The 18465-nt window shown below is 42.3% G+C and overlaps 1 protein-coding gene across 1 annotated transcript; it reads right to left on the reverse strand.

Annotated features, from left to right (window-relative positions):
• Positions 1–9323: 9323 nt before the first annotated feature.
• Positions 9324–17924, reverse strand: LOC115638019 (olfactory receptor 12-like). The gene is made up of 2 exons (XM_030539616.1): positions 17808–17924; positions 9324–10283 (listed from the first exon to the last, which is right to left on the reverse strand). Exons 1-2 carry the CDS (start codon positions 17922–17924, stop codon positions 9324–9326), a joined length of 1077 nt encoding a protein of 358 aa, XP_030395476.1.
• Between the last annotated feature and the right edge of the window lie 541 nt (positions 17925–18465).

Raw genomic sequence — 18465 nt, forward strand, 5'->3', positions numbered from 1 at the left:
AAAATAACTAGGCAAAATAGGACAGCCGTGTGCATGAGGTTGAGGTCGGGCACCAAAACCCTAGAGAAACCAGTCTCCCCAATACTGAGCAAAGATGTGAATATTTGCCCCATTCTATTAAATGATGAGTTGCTGGATGAAGCAGATAGTTCAGGTTAGCTTAGACAAGATTTTGCTAGATTGTTGCCATTACAATTTATGCACCAGAATTTAAGATTTTATATATTTTAAGTGGGATTTTTAAAAAAAAAAGATCAATAGAGGAAAGAGTCAATAGAATTTGAGTGCCTAAATCCCTAAGGATCTTTTGAAATGCTTTCATAAAATATAAAGTCAGAAAGGGAGAGTGTGATCATCTAGTCAGACCTCTTGTATTACACAGGCCAGAGCCCTTTCCTGAATTCCTTTTTGAATTACAGCAGATCTTTAAGAAAAATATCCCATCTAGATTTAAAAATTGCCACAGCCCTTGGTAAATTGTCCCAGTGGTTAATATCCCTTTAATCTTTATGGGTGAAACTCAGGTGAAACAATGTAGTGTGTCCCAGAGTCTACAGAGAGCCTAACACAATGACTGTGGGGTAGGTACGAGCTGCTCAAATTCACTGCAGAAAGCAGAGTAGCTCAGAAAAGATGGTGAGAGATAGTTTTTGTTTTCTTTTTTCCTCTCGACTGAAAAGATGACATTTTGTCAAAAAAGGGAAAACCCAAAATCTGACTTGCTTTGGTCAAAAAATAAAATATAAAAAATAAAGTTTTGGGGGTGTCAATTTTCAGTTTTCACATGAAAAACTAGACATATTGTAGAAAGCAGATTTTGGAGGAAAGTCTCTGTTTTGTCACAAACCCAATTTTTGACCAACCCTAGAAGTAAGATGTTGATCCTGAAACCTAATGGTGGTTGTGTACATGCCAAAAAGGCCATTCACTATTTCCCTGCTGTTGAAATGAAGCAAGGAAGAATATGGATAGTCTGTTGTGAGTAACATTTTAATTTGAATTGTGAATGGGTGGATGTAGGAGTTTGTGGACATCCCTCCTTGTGTATCTAGGAGGGAGGCCATACCTCCTCACTGTCTAGTTCCTAAGAAGGCAGTCTGAAAAAGAGAGAAATCAGCTGTCTCTGGTGTCCAGGCCCTATGAGCAGGGCTGGGCAGTAATCAGGCTCTGGAGCTCAAGCCCTCAGGCAAGGGGAGGCCCTAGTCTAAGGCTCAGGCCTCAGGCAAGGTGGAACAACACACAGTCTAGGGGCACAGGTCCTTAGGCAGGGCAAGGCACCAGTCAGTCTAAGGCTCCAGCCCTCAGGCAGGGCAGAGCAGCACATGGTCTCTAGTATCCTAACTCTGGCAGACAATAGACTACACAGGCCTCCTGGCCTACAGTGGGGAGGCTGCCACCTCAGGGCTGGGGTGGCAGGGGGCAGGGGAACCAGAGCCCACCCTACTCCACTGGGTCCCAGCCCAGGGCCCTAACAGTGATGGAGTATTACACAACGGGGTCAGTGGGAAACCCAGCTGCAACATGCTGACCTGTCTTCAGGCAGCAACACAACGGGACTAGAGTTGGCTGTCCCTGGGCTACTTCTTATCCTATCCTTGGTGTGTGTCTGGATCCAGGGGTCATCCTCTGTCTCCCAGGGATACAATGTCAGTGGAAGTCCCAGAAGCTCCTTGGTCTTTGGAGTGGTGGGACACTATGGAAGCTCAGGCAAATCCTCGGGGGAGCAACGGTCCTCGGCATCCCATTCTGGCAGCAGGGGAGAAGGATCTGTCTCCCTTGGATGCTCCAGACCAACTGAGCTTCAGGGTCTACCTTTTCTACTTCCTGTTCCTGTCCTGCCCCTCTGCTTCTGGGTGGGAGGCAGGGACTTCTTGGTTCTGCCTATGAGGGTGTGTGAGGATGTCCCTTCCTGTCAATCTCCGAGGGAGGTCACACCTCCTTGCTACCATGGAGTTTAGGTTGTGGAGGGAGCTGGGAAGAGTAACACCACTGTTTGGATTTCACTATGGACCTGGGATGTTCAAATTAAATAACTTTGCAAGTGGTGCCTAGATATTCTTGAAACAACCTAACAAAGCTTGCCCACCATGATCATAGAATCATAGAACCATATGGTTAGAAGGGATGGCAAGGATCATCTAATCTAATACCCTGCCAAAATGCAGGATTTGTTATATCTAAAGCATCCAAGACAGAGGCCTATGTAGCCTCCTTTTGAAAACCTCCAGTAAGGGAACTTCCACAACTTCCCTAGGCAGTTTGTTCTATTGTCCTGCTGTTTTTACAGTTAGGAAGTTTAATCTCAATCTGCTTTGCTGTAGTTTGAACCCAATGCCTCTTGTCCTGCATTCTGCGGCAAAAGAGAACAACTTTTCTCCATCTGTTTTATGGCAGTCTTTCAAGTATTTCAAGACCACTGTTATGCCCCCTTTAATCTCCTCTTTTCCAAACTAAACATACCAGTTACTTCAGCCTTTGATCATACAGCTTGCATTTCATCCTTCTGATCATCTTTGTCTCTCACCTCTGGATTCTTCGCCATTTCTCTACATCCTTTCTATACACTGGTGACCAAAACTGGACACCTTATCTGCTAACTGGATCCTCACTTCACTTATTCCTAATTAGATCTTGATCAGCTAATATGGCGAGGTGGGTAGAAAATAGTTCACTTCATAGTTTGATGGTTTCTTCAGAGTTAAAGGTTAGGGTTAGGGATCAAAAAATTCATTCAAAAATTCTCAAAACTACACTCGGTTTTGGCCTGCTTTTCGAGTTTGTTACACTATAAAGCTCATGAGCCAGAACCCCAGCTGGTCTAAATTGATGTAGTCAATGGGGCCCAGTCCCTATCTGGTGTAAAACAGCAATAGTACCAATGGTGCCATATTCTTGGAAGAGAGATTGCTTTTGCTTTGAAATGAATCTCTTCTTCCACTGAATCATCCTTGGTTTGATGAGCTGATCTTTCATTTGCTGAGCTGGGGTCCTAATGAATTTCAGTGACAGTCAGGTGTCCAACTCCTTTAGGCTTCTTTGAGAATCCCAATATGAGTGAATGAAAACACCATGATTTCATAGGGGTCGATCCTACAGGATGCTGGGAATTGCCCTTAAATGCTCTCAATTCGCACTGAGAACTCAGAAATCACTGAAATTTGAGGAGATTTCCTATGGATTAGGTGCCATCTCCCATTGAATTTCCAAGGGAATCAGGTGCCTAACTCCAGCAGCCTCCTTTAAGAATTCCAGTCTCATTATCATACAGGTAAGGTCTTGATAAAGGGAGGTGGCACATCATACAAGTCATATGGCTGTGGTGCATCATAAAATATCAGGGTTGGAAGGAACCTCGGGAGGTCATCTAGTCCAATCCCCTGCTCAAAGCAGGACCAATCCCCAACTAAATCATCCCAGCCAGGGCTTTGTCAAGTTTGACCTTAAAAGCCTCTAAGGATGGAGATACCATCTAGGTAACCCATTACAGTATAGGGAAAAAGTTTTTTCCTAATATCCAACCTAAACCTCCCCCACTGCAACTTGAGACAATTTCTCCTTGTTCTGTCATCTGCTTTCCCAGAACAGTCTACATCCATCCTCTTTGGACCCCTCTTTCAGTTAGTTGAAAGTAGCTATCAAATCCCCCATCATTCTTCTCTGAAGCATATTAAATAATCCCAGTTCCCTCAGCTTCTCCTCATAAATCATGTTCTCCAGCCCTCTAATAATTTTAGTTGCCCTCCGCTGGAGTCTTTCAAATTTTTCCATATTGTTCTTGTAGTGTGGGGCCCAAAACGGGACCACTTCATTGCCATCTGTTACCCACTCCTCTATCTCAAAAAATGGGGTAGAGGAGTGGGTAACAGATGGCAATGAGGCGGTGATATGCCATGGCAGCCAAGAGGAACTCTTCAGTGGTGATGAAGAGGGATAACAACAACTGGGTCACTCATCCTGCCTAAGAAATGCCCTGGTTCTGGGTGAAGAAATTGGACAGGGGTCTGGGAGCTGCCTTTTTTCTTAACTTTGAAATTTGGCCAAAAAATCATTTTTGGATGAAAATTTTTCAGCCCAAAGCTTTTTGTTTTTGGACCTCCTAAATAACTCAGGCCATGGGAGAGATCATAATATTTTAAACCTGTATTTTCAAAAAAGTCATACATGAAATTGGTGCTTAACTCCCATGGCCTTTTAAAGGGAACTGGAAGTCTAACTCCTGCAGGCCTTTTTGAAATCTCAGCCTTAATAAACACATTTTTGCCCACTCTCTGCATATGTGTGTAATGATACCCATGGTTGCACCATTTGAGCATGCTATTGACAGCAAGGGTTACAGGTAGGACACACTTAAAAATGGTTGTTTTTCCGTGAAAAAAATTGACTTTTCTTTGAAAAACTAACACCAAAACTTTTGCCAAAAATTATTTTTAATTAATATTTTTAGACCAAAGTTGTGGTGTTTTAATTATTATTTTACTTTATTCAGACAAAAGTTAAAACATGCGTAGTTCTTAAGAAAAACTTGATTCCCTCCTTCCTCCTAACCAGAAAGCAGAAACTTTTGGTAAAAACAAAAAAAAAGTTTAGTAAAAAGCTTCATTTCCAAAGAAAAACATTTCCATGGAAAATTTCCAACCACTCTTCGTTACAAGGCAAAAAAGCCTCCATAATCCATTACACTTAAATGAAAAGCTAGGCACAACTCCAGTGTGATGGGAGGTAATTATATTCCAAAGGATTCTGTGACTTACTGGGGGATCTGTCTCCAACTACTACCAATGCACAACTGGGTTGTATTTAGGGCCGGCGCTTCCATTTAGGTGACCTAGGTGGCCACCTAGGGCACCAGGATTTGGAGGAGCGGCATTTTGCTGCTCTTGGTGGCAACTCGGCAGCAGGGGGTCCTTCCGCTCTCTTGGTCTTTTGCGACAATTCTGTGGCGGGTCCTTCACTCACTCCAGGACCGCCTCTGAAATGCCCCGAAGACTGGGTGCGCAGAAGGACCCCACTCCCGCAGAATTGCTGCCAACGACCAGGAGTGCGGAAGGACCCCCGCCTAGTGTGCCAAAAAACCGTGGCACCACTCCTGTGTATAGGCAAAACCAAGCCCACACTTGTCTTAGGACTCACAGTGGACTGTCTCCAGAGCAGCCAGTCTGACGTTTGACAGGCAACCGACACTTTCCAAGAGGATGCAAAATTGTCATTCAAGAGACTCCAGGTCTATTCCTAGCATTGACACTAGCATGTTTCCTGACCTTAGTCAAGTCCTTTCTCTTCTCTAGTTCCTTTTCTACATCATGTATGTACAACCCCTCTCATGTGGATGCACTTATAGCATCAAAAAATGAAATAGACGGGTATTACTTCTTCCTGTACTGGAAGGAGAATAAATTATATAAGGCACATTTTTACTGGTATAACTGTGTCCATACTATGAGTTGTATCTGTATAACTATTTCAACAACAAGAAATTCACACTCCTAACTAAAATAGATACAAAAACTGTGTATAGACCAGGACTTATCCTGTGTCTTGTAGGACACCTAGCACTATAGGGTTCTGATCTCAGTTGAGGTTTCATGGCATTACTTTTAATATAAATGGATGGAAAGGCACATACTCAGCTCAATTGATGTTCAGCCTCATTATCCTAGGTGCAATTCTTATTGACCTAGAATTCCAAATAGATAATCTCCAGTATAAGCATCATGATGTCAGTCAGATTCTCTGGGTGATCTGCAGTTCATTTTTTCTCATATCTATTCTTTTTCAGGTGCAACAGTTGTTGGCTTCAGTGAGAACAGAGGGTTTTCATTATGAGGGTAATAATCTACATTCGTATTTTACCTCCTTTACCAAGGAGTAGTGATATGCAAATAACTGATTTTTCTGTTCAGTGGTGGTGTAATAGGGACAACTCCTTGTGTCTGAGTCTGGGAAATGAGCTCTGGTCCAGTTGGCACTGCCTTCTATCATTTGCTCATTCTGAGGCCTCTCTCTCTCTTTCTCTCTCTGAATCATGGTGCTCTCCTCCTTCACTACTCAGCCTTCCGATTGGATCACTGTATAGTCCCCCGCTCCCTTCCAGGATAACAAAATCCTTCTGGACCAGCTGTCCAGTTGGCATCTCGCACAATTCTGTGTCCAATGGATAGTAGGAAAACTTGGGCCAGCCCTCTGCTTCAAGTTCCAGCCTACAGTCAGCAGCCAAGCTCTGCACAATCTCAAACCTCGCTGCTCTTTCCTTGTGCTGCTTCCTACTCTGCCTCCAACAGGCTTTTTTCTTCACCCTTCTTGGTAAACCCTTCCATCGGGCCAGGATCCCAGGGCTTCTCACTCCACTTGGCTTTCCTCCTTTTCCATCTCCAACCCTGAGAGTGACTGGTGGCTTCCACACTACAGCCCCTTTCTGCAGCACACTTCCTGGTTTTATTCCTTAGCCAGTTTCTCCATCAGCTGGGCTTTATCAACCATTGGTCATTTTCAGTCAAGCCAGAATCTCTACCGGGTGTGGCCTATAAGGTTAACTGGCCCTATCTATGCCATTTTATCCCCTTCTAGGATCATTTGATGAGAACACCCAATAACGAAATGAATAAACAATTAGAAAAAACACATTGAGAATGGGGAGAGTTGCCCATCCCCTGTTGCCCATTCACAGCTTTTGGCAAACAGAAGTGTGTTATCGTATCTCCCTCTACTGGCCAACCTCATTTGCTAAACTCCCTGCAATTGTCCAAAGGGGTTCATGTAGGATTTTCAGGAACACTCAGTGTTGCAGTCAAAGGGCATTTTACCTTTGACTTCAATGGTGAAAGATTAAGGCTACCAGCAAACACTTCTGAAAATCTTATTCTTATGCTTTCAGTTCAAATTGCAAGGCTTTGTGCTCTGTTATGGTGATTTTCAATGTAGCTTAAAAGAAACAGGGGCCCAATTCCCTTTGTTGCTCAGTGGCAGATGAGTTCCGAACTCCCTTTGAGGATATTCACAAACTTTAACCACAGTTTTCAGTTCAAACCTATCTCTGGTTTATAGGCTCTTAGATTCCAAGACCAGAATGGACAGCTGTGATTATCTAGGCTGTAAAACACAGGCCATAAAACTTCCCCAAAATAAATAGCAGAGATCACCTTTTATTAGAGCATACCATCTTGATTTAAAAGTTGCAAAAAGTGAACTGGAGAAAGAAATGATGTGTAGCAGGAAATGAAAGGAGTGACAGAACAGACTCATGAGTAGAGATAGGCAAACATTTTTCAGACAAAAAAATGTAGATTCTGCTTGTCCAAAATATTTCATGAATGTTGGTCAAATTCACCAAAAAGTTTCAGTCCAAAATAAATACATACATACATACATACATACATAAAATAATTCATAAAAAGCTGAAACAATCTTAATATTTTTAAAAGAAAAGTTTCAGTTCACAAAAACCCATTTTTTGTTTAGAATATTGCTCACTATATTATTTTAAAACACAAGGTAAAAAAAAAACTTCATTTTTTCTCAAAGTAAATGTTTTGTTCAATCCAAAAAGATTTTTTTTATTTGTTTGCTTCACTGAAAAATTGAACAAGAGTTTGTTTCAACAGACTTTTCAGACACCATCATTTGTTGGGAAAGAGTCCCTATGATTTTTGTTAAGGGAAATCATACCTCACCAGTCTACTAGAATTCTTTGAGGGGGTCAAATAGCATGTGCACAAGGGGGTTCTAGTGGATATAGTGTACTTAGATTTTCATAAAGCCTTTGACAGGGTCCCTCATTAAATGCTCTCAAGCAAAGTAAGATGTCATGTATTAGGAGGGAAGGTCTTCTCATAGATCAATCATCGATTAAAGATATGAAACAAAGAGTAGGAATAAATGGTCAGTTTTCAGAATGGAGAGAGAGGTAGATAGTAGTATCCCTCAGGGGTCTCTACTGGGACCAGTACTACTGAACATATTCATAAATGATCTAGAAAAAGGGGTAAACACTGGGTGGCAGAATTTGCAGATGATACAAATCTACTCAAAATAGTTCAGTTCAAAGCAGACTGCAAAGAGTTACAAAGGTAACTGGGTGACTGGGCAAGAAAATGGCAGATGAAAGTCAATGTTGGTAAATGCAGAGTAGTGCACATTGGAAAACATAATCCCAGCTATACATATAAAATAATGGGGGTCTAAATTTGCTGTTATTACTCATGCAAGAGATCTTGGAGTCATTATGAATAGTTCTCTGAAACCATCCGTTCAATGTGCAGTGACAGTCAAAAACACTAACAAGATTAACTGCTAGATAATAAGACAGAAAATATCACATTGCCTCTATATAAATCCATGATATGCCCACATCTTGCAGATGGGCTCGCCTCATCTTAAAAAAAGATATATTGGAATTGAAAAAGGTTCAGAAAAGGAAAACAAAAAATATTAGGGGTATGGAACAGTTTCTGTATGAAGAGAGATTAATAAGGCTGGGTCTTTTCAGCTTGGAAAAGAGACTACTAAAGGGGAAATGGTAGAGGTCTATAAAATCACGACTTGTATGGAGAAAATAAATAAGGAAATGTTATTTAGTCCTCCTAACTCAAGAACAAGGGGTCACCACGTGAAATCAATAGGCTACAGGTTTAAAAGAAAAAAAAGGAAGTATTTCTTCACACAGTGAACAATCAACCTGTTTAACTCTTCACCAGAGGATGCTGTGAAGGCCAAGACTAGAAGAGGGTTCAAAAAAGAACTAGATAAATTTATGGAGGATAGGTCCATCAATGGTTATTAGCCAGGATGGACAGGATTGGTATCCCTAGACTTTTTTTGACAGAAGCTGGGAATGGGCCACTCTCTCCTTTTCCAGTTTCTTTTTTTCTAATTTTTATTCATTTTGTGATTGGGTGATCACATCACATGATACTGGAAGGGGGTAAGATGACACAGATAGGGCCAATTATCTTTATAAGCCATGCCTGGTGGAAATTCTGGCTTGACTGAAAATAACCAATAGCTAATAAAGAACGCGAGCGCACACACACACACATACAAAACTATTTCTCCCCAAGATTCAGGGGTGTTTGAATACAGATTTCTAGACCAGTGCATTTCTAAGGGAAATGTAAAAAATAACATAAACACATGGAGGATTTATTTATTACATTTTTTTCTAGTGGCATAGGACAGTGTTTGATGATAGATAGATAGATAGATAGATAGATAGATAGATAGATAGATAGATAGATAGATAGATAGATAGATAGATTAGATTAAATGTTGAACAATAAATCCTTCCAATATACCAAGGGATTATTTAGCTCAATGTTCACAGAAAAGGTTCATTTCAAAACCATTATGCAGCCTATGGTTCTTCTCAAAGCTTCTTTAACATCTTTGTTCCTTAGGCTGTAGATGAAGGGATTCAACATGGGGATGACTAGGGTGTAAAATACAGACACCACTTTACCCTGATCTGGGGAGGATAATGAATTGGGCTGGGCATACATGAAGGAAATAGTCCCGTATAATAAACTCACAACCACTATGTGGGAGGTGCAGGTGGAGAAGGTCTTGTGCCTGCCCGTGGCACAGTGAGTCTGGAGCACAGCAGAGATGATATAGACATAAGAGACAAGAATGATCAGGGCAGTGCTCATTATGATGAGGCCACAAAAAGGAAACAGCACCATTTGATTGATGTATGTGTCGGTGCATGAGAGGGTTAGCAGGGCTGGAACATCACAGAAGAAGTGATTGATTTCATTAGAGCCGCAGAAGCGCAGAGTAAAGGTGAAGCTGGTTTGCACCATGGCGTTCATGCTGCCACAGAGATAGGACCCCGCCACCAGCTGAATGCAGACGGGCTTAGACATGGCAATGGGATACAGGAGCGGGTTGCAGATGGCGGTGTATCGATCGTATGCCATGGCCGACAGGATGAATGCCTCAGTAGTGGCAAAAAGAGAGAAGAAGAAGAATTGAGTGGCACATCCCCTGTAGGAAATGGTTTTGGCATCTGTTAGGAAGCTCGCCATGGCTCGGGGGGCAATGATGGAGGAGTAGCAGAGGTCTAAGAGTGACAGGTTCATGAGGAGGAAGTACATGGGGGTGTGAAGGCGAGAGTCGGCTGTAATGATGAGGACCAGGACGGTGTTCCCTAGCACAGTTATTGTGTAAATCACCAGGAACATCATAAAAGGGACCATCTGGAGCCCTGGACCTCTTCCAAACCCCAGCAGGATAAATTCTGTCACTTCAGTGTGGTTCACATCTCTCCCTGGCTCCGCAGCTGACATTTCCTTTGAAAAAGTGATGAGATAATAGATTAAAGAAGAACTGAAGGTGCTAGATAGATTGCAGAAAGCTAGAGGTGTGTTTGGGTTCATTCTTATTGAAGTCCAGCACAAGACTCCCATTGGTTTTGTTAACAGTGGGCAAAAACTTTGGAAAGCTGGTTAAATGTATACGGAATGAATCTTGAGACATGCTGACCTTTTTGCAGTAAAGTACAAATGTATTACATTTCTCATGTAATAATGATTTGTGAGAGTGGACTTTGATAGTGCAAAATTATGATAATCTTGTAACACACATGGATACCCTGTCTCATTGAAACTCATGATACTCCGTATGAGTGAAGATGATTTTACCCACTCCTTGGATGAGTGTGTAAGGATGCCCATGTCTGGGTGCTATTCAACATGAGTCTGTGTGGTGAAATGTTGCCCTTGATCCACAGATTCATATCTCTTAAAGCCAGAAGAGAGCAATATGAGCATCTAATAGGGCCTCTTGCCCAATAACTTTTAACTGACCTGGAGCATATCTCTGCCCATGTCACAGTAATAACTCAAGACAATGAGTTAACAGATTTATCAGATTGCTTCTCATCAACTCCAGCACATGCAAATACCATGCAAAGATTTATTTACATGCAAAGATTATTTACCATGCAAAGATTTTATTTACCATGCAAAGATTTATTTACATGCAAAGATTTATCAGATTGCTTCTCATCAACTCCAGCACATGCAAATACCAGCCCATCCAAATACCAGCATTAATAATAAGCTATAAATACAGTCATAGGACCAGATCTGCTGGGTGATTTCCATTGAACTTCATTGACTTCTTAGCAGTCAGACAGGTTGTCCCTCTAAAAGATCTGCTCTAGCTTAAACAGATGTGGGAGTCACTGGGTGGGTTTCTCTGCTGTGTGCTACCCAAAAGGCAGGGCCGGCGCTTGCATTTAGGCGACTTAGGCAATCGCCTAGGATGCCAGGATTACGGAGGGGGTGGCATTTTGCCAGGGGGGCAGCAGGCGGCTCCGGTTGACCTGCGGCAGTCGTGCCTGTGGAGGGTCCCCTGGTCCCGCGGCTCCAGTGGAGCTGCCACAGGCATTTTTGCAGACGGTCCGCTGCTCCTGCGGCTCCGGTGGACCTCCCGCAGGCACCACTGTGGCAGCTTCACTGGAGCTGTGGACCACGGGACCCTCCGCAGGCATGACTGCTGCAGGTTCACCGGAGCCACGAGACCCGTGCGCGGGGTGGCAAAATGACCCGGTGCTTAGGGCATCAGAAACCCTGGCGCCGGTCCTGCCAGGAGGTCAAACTAAATGGTCTCTTCTGGCTTTAAAATCTATCAGCTGATGGAAAAAAATAATTTCATCCTGTAAAATAGGTGCAATTGCAAGGCTGCAATACTGGCATAATGATTCCCGTAGACTGAGGTTCAACCTAGAGCTTAAGTTCAACATAATTCTGGCTCCTTGTATTTATACTGGCCCCCTGCATAGTGGGAATTTCACCTGTATAGAGTTACACACCTTAAATTACTCACTAAAAACTACATTAAAAGAATGTTATTAAGACTACAAGTCAGGTACTCAAAAGTTAGGAAGCACTGGAATTAAAGATGCCCACACAATCTTAATTCAGCCCCCTTGTATATATCCATTATGAGGCCGTTTTTAATTACAATGTCACATATTATTTTTTTACACCAGACACTCACTTCATTCTGTCCAGAGGTGGAACAGTGCTCTGGGGAATGAATCATGGTTGTGCAGTGAGGGAAGCTCTAGCCTGTAGGATCCATTTATTGCAGAAGGCGGAAGATGTTTAGAAATTGAGGCAGGGAACTGCAGCAAGAGAAAGGATGGTCTAAGGCAGATACAGCAGTTGAATGTTGCCCTTGCGAACTACACTCTACTCCTGAAAGTCACTTAAAACAGACATTTCACAGGTGGTCACTAACTGTGTGTTCCTCATATTCCAGGAGCCTTACCTGAGAACCTGAGATCTAATATGAAGAAATGCTGAGCAATCACAGCTGCAGCTGAAGTCAATGGGTCCTGGGCTCAGCACTTTGAAAAATCAAGTGCTACTCATCTCGGATTGGGCAGCCAAAATTTTGACCTGAATCTGTGTCTCAGTTCCCTATCTGTAAAATAGAGAATATAATATCTGTTAAAATAAATAGGTTGCCACGTGTACCCTAATTGTGAGTTCAGTGATAAAAAACAAGCAAAACTTCATAAGATATCACAATAACATCTTGCAACATATGTGGATAGGAAAAAGTGCAAAAAAGAGACTGAAAGACTGAATTAGTCCAAACAAAGAAACCTGCTGACATAATTTGTGAGCTGTGTTGAAATCCTGTCCACTAAACAAGGACATTTTGAGAGTGAAAATCAAGGAGCCAAAACTAGAGTGTCGGAAATTAGGCCAAATTGGTGGACAAAATAAGGAGGGGATGGGCTGTTCCACTCATCGCTCCCCTTTGGGGCCCTTAAAGAAAGAGAGTCTGTAGAGAAACATTGGCTATTGGAGTGAGCTTCACCATCATGACTGCCACCCCCACCATCTCCTGCAAACTGGGTCTGTATCATCCTGACCTGGAGTAATGCCCTGATGAGACCAGGCAAGAGAGAGGAACCCAGATGGCATCACCATTTCTACCACAACTGGCTGAATCCCAACCACCACCTAGAGTCTGTCTCTCTCAATTCCCCCCTCACCCCTGTGTGTCCTTTTCCTTTTCCACATTACGTTTTTTTCCTAATCTCTCTCCTTTTGCCTTCTATTTAGTAAAGGTCTGGTTTATCTGCCCAAGACTACATGTTCTCCAATACTGCTGTAAGCCTGTGAGCAGAAAGGCAACTAAAAGTGATGTCCTAAACAGTCCTGTGCTGGCACGAGCTTGTCAGATTTTGGAGTGGCTGATAAGACCATGTGCTGTGCCTGTGTTTTTTCCAGCAGTGAGGTTGCAAGTGAGAGTCAACACCAGAGATAGAAGCTGCATTTTCTATCTTTGCTGTTCTTTCCCCTCCCCTGTTGTGTGTGTTTGTCTTGGTTTGTGTTCCAGGAGATGGGATCAGACTTTAACAACAAGAGCTCCAGCCCACCTCAAGTCACATCTTCTCTTTTCCCCCCTAAAGCATAGTTATTATCATCTAAAGACTGTCATACAATGTTCCCCTCCCCGCTTTTAAAGCTAAAGGGAAGGGAATAAGAGATGCTTTTAAAAGGAAACCTTACCTAATACTCTAAATTTCAAATGCTTAAATGCCCCCCCCAACCCCCATCTTCAATTCAGGGTTAAAAGAATATTTAATGGTGTGTTTGCCATGGCACTAAGCAGGTTGAAGTCGCTTTATGCCAACCCCAAACCTTGTTTAATGTTGGACAGTGGCTGTGTTATGTTAACACATGTGGCTCCTATATTCCATCTAAGTTAACACAACATCTCCCTGGTCTCAGGTGCTATGAAAACAAATTCATGAATGTTTGTGAAGCACTCAGACAGTACAGGGATGGGTACCGGAGAAAAGCCTATGAAGAAATTAATACATTATTTCTTCAAAGCGAGGTTTGACTAGTGTGCTGTCAATGAGGCCAGGGACCCCACACTGAGCAATATGGATAAAACAAACTATTGACTAGCTGGTCATTAAGGTACTGGAAACAGGGTTGTCATCAGCTATGTGGACCAGAACTACAGAGAGGTCGGACCATTTCCCAGTGAGTTTCAAAGCTATTTGCTGATAGCAGAGGAATTATAAGACCCAGGAACCTTGGGTTCCTGGTGCTGGAGTGGAGAGTGCTCCACAGGGTGCAGACTTTTCTGCTCATTCCCCTAAAGCCTGAGCTCTCCTGCCCCATCCCCTCCAGACTGTACTTATGTCACATTTCTCTCATCTGCCCCCTCGGCTACTTGTCCCATTCCCAGCCTCATCACCTTAATCTCGATCTCCAATCTTCCAACTTCTCATCCCAGTCTCCATGCCCAGCAATCCTAATCTGACACCTCCAGATTCCCAGTCCTAGTTCCAGTCTCTCCTACCATTCCCAGTGCCAGTCTCCTTGCCCAGCCAGTCACCCTCCCAAACATTTTAACCTGATTTGTTTCTCTCTCCTACCCTGGCTCCCATCCCCCCACCAACACTACATTCCCCTTTCCTGCTGGTTTCCAGTCCAATCTACCTTCCCAGGCTCCTCATCCAATCTCTGCATCTCCTTCCAACAGATCTTCCTCCTGCCCACTTTGCACAGCCAGTGTCAATTCTTCCCCTTCACCCAGGATCCTCATCAGATTTGTCTCCCATCCTCCCTCATCTCCTTCCCCTCATCCCACTGGTTATCAGTCCCAGTCTTCTTGCTCCACAAGTCCCAGTATCCCCTGAAGTTCCTCATCTGATCTCAGCCTCCCCCTTGACAACTGGCACCCAATCCCCATCCCTGCTTCCTTCTCTGGCCCCCAGTACTAGTATCTTTGCCAACAAGTCCCAGTCTGCCCCCAACTCCCAGTCCCAATCTTCTTGCCCAGCCTGTACAAGTCTCCACTTCATTACCCAGTTTCCCTCTCCCCACCCCACCACCTTTCAGTCCTCTGCCCCCATCAAAGTCTGGCTCTTCTCTCCACTGCATTTGAATCAGGCAGCATCTTCCTCTATGCTGCCAGTCACGTGATTAAGAGCACAGGAGAGACAGACCCTTTCTCTCAGTTCAAGTAAACAGATTCTTTACTTGGCATAGCCCACAGCAGCCCAGATCTGCAATTGCAGGGACAGTCCCTTTCAGTCCCACACTGGAGCATGCTCAGTGTGGATGGAACCTGGAATATTTCAGCCCAAATAATTAGCATTTTGCCATATTATAAAGGAACTGAAAACAGTCTTACAAAGGGAAGTGTCGAGTAACCTTAATAATCAGTAGCACTAGCAAACAGTCCTATAACAACAATTTTGCATTGCCAATGTAACATTTGCAGGGGATTCTGGACCATAACTGGGGCTCTTCCTCACTTCAATGACACATAGAAATAATTATCATAACAACTTTTTAAAATTTAAAAACTAGAGGTGGGATTTTTCTTTTCTGCTGAAAATCAGTGAGAATTGGGTATCTAAATCCTTTAGACTTCTCTGAAAATCCCAGCCTACATCAATGCCGATGTTCCATCTATCAACTTTTCCAGTATCAGAAGACTCATCATATGGGCTTTATTATGTTTCTTCTCTCACTTTCAAGATTAGGAGTGATCATAACTAAACACAAACAAAACACAAGTTTACATTTCAGGTTGTGTCAGAACATACCTCACTCACCAAAACCATAAAACATGGGAGTTAGAAGTGGAGAAAAAAGTCTTCCACATTCCTTGCCAACTTTTAATTGTCTATATACTGTCAATAGCACACCCCCAACTCTCCATATGGCTTTCATTTCCATCTACAACAGATAATTTGAAGCAATATATACCACAGCTTCATTCAACTCACACTCTAGAGCAAAACATTAATAGCAACAACACAGACTATTGTATCAATAGATCTACACAACTGACTGGCACACAGCCCAAGCACTTGGGAAGTTAGTCTCCTTTAAACATAACTGAGGAAGCTGGGTGGTGAAAATCCACTCCTCCCAACCCAAGTAGCAGGACTTTGACCATTATAGTTCTAGCACAAGCCTGAAAAGTCACATTTACCTCTGGCAAATGCCCACGTTGCCTCCTCACCGACCTCTGAACAATGATCACTGGCTCCATAGATGAGTATTTCTGCTTGGTTCCTAGAACCTCTGGGTCTTCCTCCCTGGGTGCCTCATTAGGGTCAGAACTTCAGACGGGAAGAAAACAAACACCCTGTCAGCAAGATTTTTGGCAAGTTTTTGTTACAATTACAATAATTTCCCAGACAGAAATATTGGGATCTCATGCGTTCAGTGTGTTTTTCAATTTGTTTCCATATAGACCCTGGGTACCTTCCTCAGATGAACACATCTAATGAAACCAACCTTGTGTCCTGTTCTGCAACCCTTATTCTCCCTGAGTAGCACTTACAGATGCAAGTAGTCCTCTGGAATAAAAGTTGAAGAATTTGCCCTTGGGGAGTAATAATTATTTATATGAATATGGGACTGCATGAACCAGTCCTTAGATTGGAATTTTCAAGTAAGCCTGAGGGGGATTAGATAAGTGCCTCATTCCAGTGAAAGTCAATGGGAGTTGATCATTGAATTTCTGTAAATTCCTTTGAAAATCACAGCTGTTCACCCCAATAGCAACAATAATCCCATGAAAGAGAGGAAATAGGAAGAAATGACTCACAACACAAATTTCTGAATATGAAAATGACTTACAATTATCAGCATTTTTCACAAAAAAAGTTTGCCTCAGTTTTCAATCGTCTATCATCTCTATGACAATTAAGCCTGGTCTACACACAATTTGTGCATTCAATATACATAGATTCTAAGGCTAGAGGAGACCATTGTGATCATCTAGTCTGGCCTCTTGTATAACACAGGGGCATAGAATTTCCTTGAATTAATTTCTGTTTGAACTAAAATATATTTTAGGAAAAAAGATCCAATCTTGATTTTAAAATTGCCCCCCACAATCCTTGGAAAATTGTTCAGATTGCTAATTACCTTCATTACTGATTGAATTCTTTAATTAGGAGTGTGATTTTGTAGCTATGCAGTTAAATTACGCTAGCCTTTCATGTGTACACATTTATACCCGTATGAAGATATTTAAACTGATATAGCTTATTCTTGTGAATTTACATTTAAAATTCACATAGTCATTTCAAATTGCAGTGATTGAGTAAATCCACTACATTGTAATACCTAATTCAAGGGAAGTGACTACATTAGAATAAATAACTGCATAACCAATACTGCTACATCTATATGAAAGGTCAGATTTTTACAAGCATTTTGGTGCCTGGAAGGATTTTCAAAAGGATCCATCAATTTCAGTAGGTGTTAGGTGCCTAGGTGCTTTGCAAAACTTAACTACTGACTGTGGGATGTAAACTATCACTAAAACCAGCTTTTGTGCCAGATGAATAGAGGATAGTTAATGTGACACCAATTATTTAAAAGGCTCCAGTGGGGATCCTTGTAATTATAGGCCAGTAAACCTAACTTCAGTCCCAGGCAAATTGTTTGAAACTATAGTAAAGAAAATAGATTGTAGATTCATGGATTATAAGGCCCGAATGGATCTTGCGATAATGTAGCCTGAGCATTTGTATAATGCCAGCTATAGAACACATTTCAAAGGTTGGCTGGGCTATAAAGGGAGGAGGAGTGAACCCCTAAGTCATCCTTCACTTGAGAATACAAGGATTGGCTACAAGCGATAGCAGGACCGGGGCCCACCCTACTCCACCAGGTCCCAGCTCAGGAGGGTTCTGCCTCTGGATCAGCAGGGATCCCACTGAAACATGGTGACCTAGACTCTGGCAATACAACTGGACTAACATCTGGTGACCCTGAGTCACTACCTACTACTCCTTCTAAATATACCTCCATCTCTGGAGGTTCCTCGATATCCTCAATGTACATGGCTATTGGCAGTTCCAGTAACTCCTTTGGGTACTTTGTGGCACTCTGTACCTCAAAGCAGCACTCTGGAAAACCCATATTCGCCCATCATATAATGATGAGATAGATAGGTAGATAGATAGATAGATGTGAAAAGAAAAAGAAAAGAAAGAAAGAAAGAAAGAAAGAAAGAAAGAAAGAAAGAAAGAAAGAAAGAAAGAAAGAAAGAAAGAAAGATTGTGGAGGGAAGGATAGTTAGTAACAGATGGGCAGTAGCTAGATAGATACCTCATTGAAGAATGTGGCCCAAGGTTTGTATCACTCACTATGTTAAACTCATTACCAAGATGCATTAACCTCATTACCCTAAGAATAAGTTTATTTTTGCCTCTGGGCTTTAATCAATATCAATACTGAACAATGCTTTATATTCAGAGCATGAGTAGAGGGGCTCAAATTTTAATAAACCATCACAAATTATTGCCATCTGAGCTCTGGCTAGGCCTAACTCTTAAAAACCCAGGATGTTTTACTTACATTTAAACTTATCTAGTCTGGATGTGTCTCACAGAAAGACATTAACTGTTACCTATCATTCAGCACAGTAAGTTCCAGAGTTATTCAGTATCTTATTTTTCTA

This window comes from Gopherus evgoodei, chromosome 21 (assembly GCF_007399415.2).
Source record: "Gopherus evgoodei ecotype Sinaloan lineage chromosome 21, rGopEvg1_v1.p, whole genome shotgun sequence".
NCBI lineage: Eukaryota > Metazoa > Chordata > Testudines > Testudinidae > Gopherus > Gopherus evgoodei.

Excerpts from the sequence above, each read along its gene's own strand:
- LOC115638019 (XM_030539616.1), bottom strand. The coding sequence starts at position 17,924 with ATGGGTTTTCCAGAGTGCTGCTTTGAGGTACAGAGTGCCACAAAGTAC. Across the intron at positions 10,284-17,807 it reads AGGAACCTCCAGAGATGGAG|GAAATGTCAGCTGCGGAGCC; the intron begins GTATATTTAGAA and ends ACTTTTTCAAAG.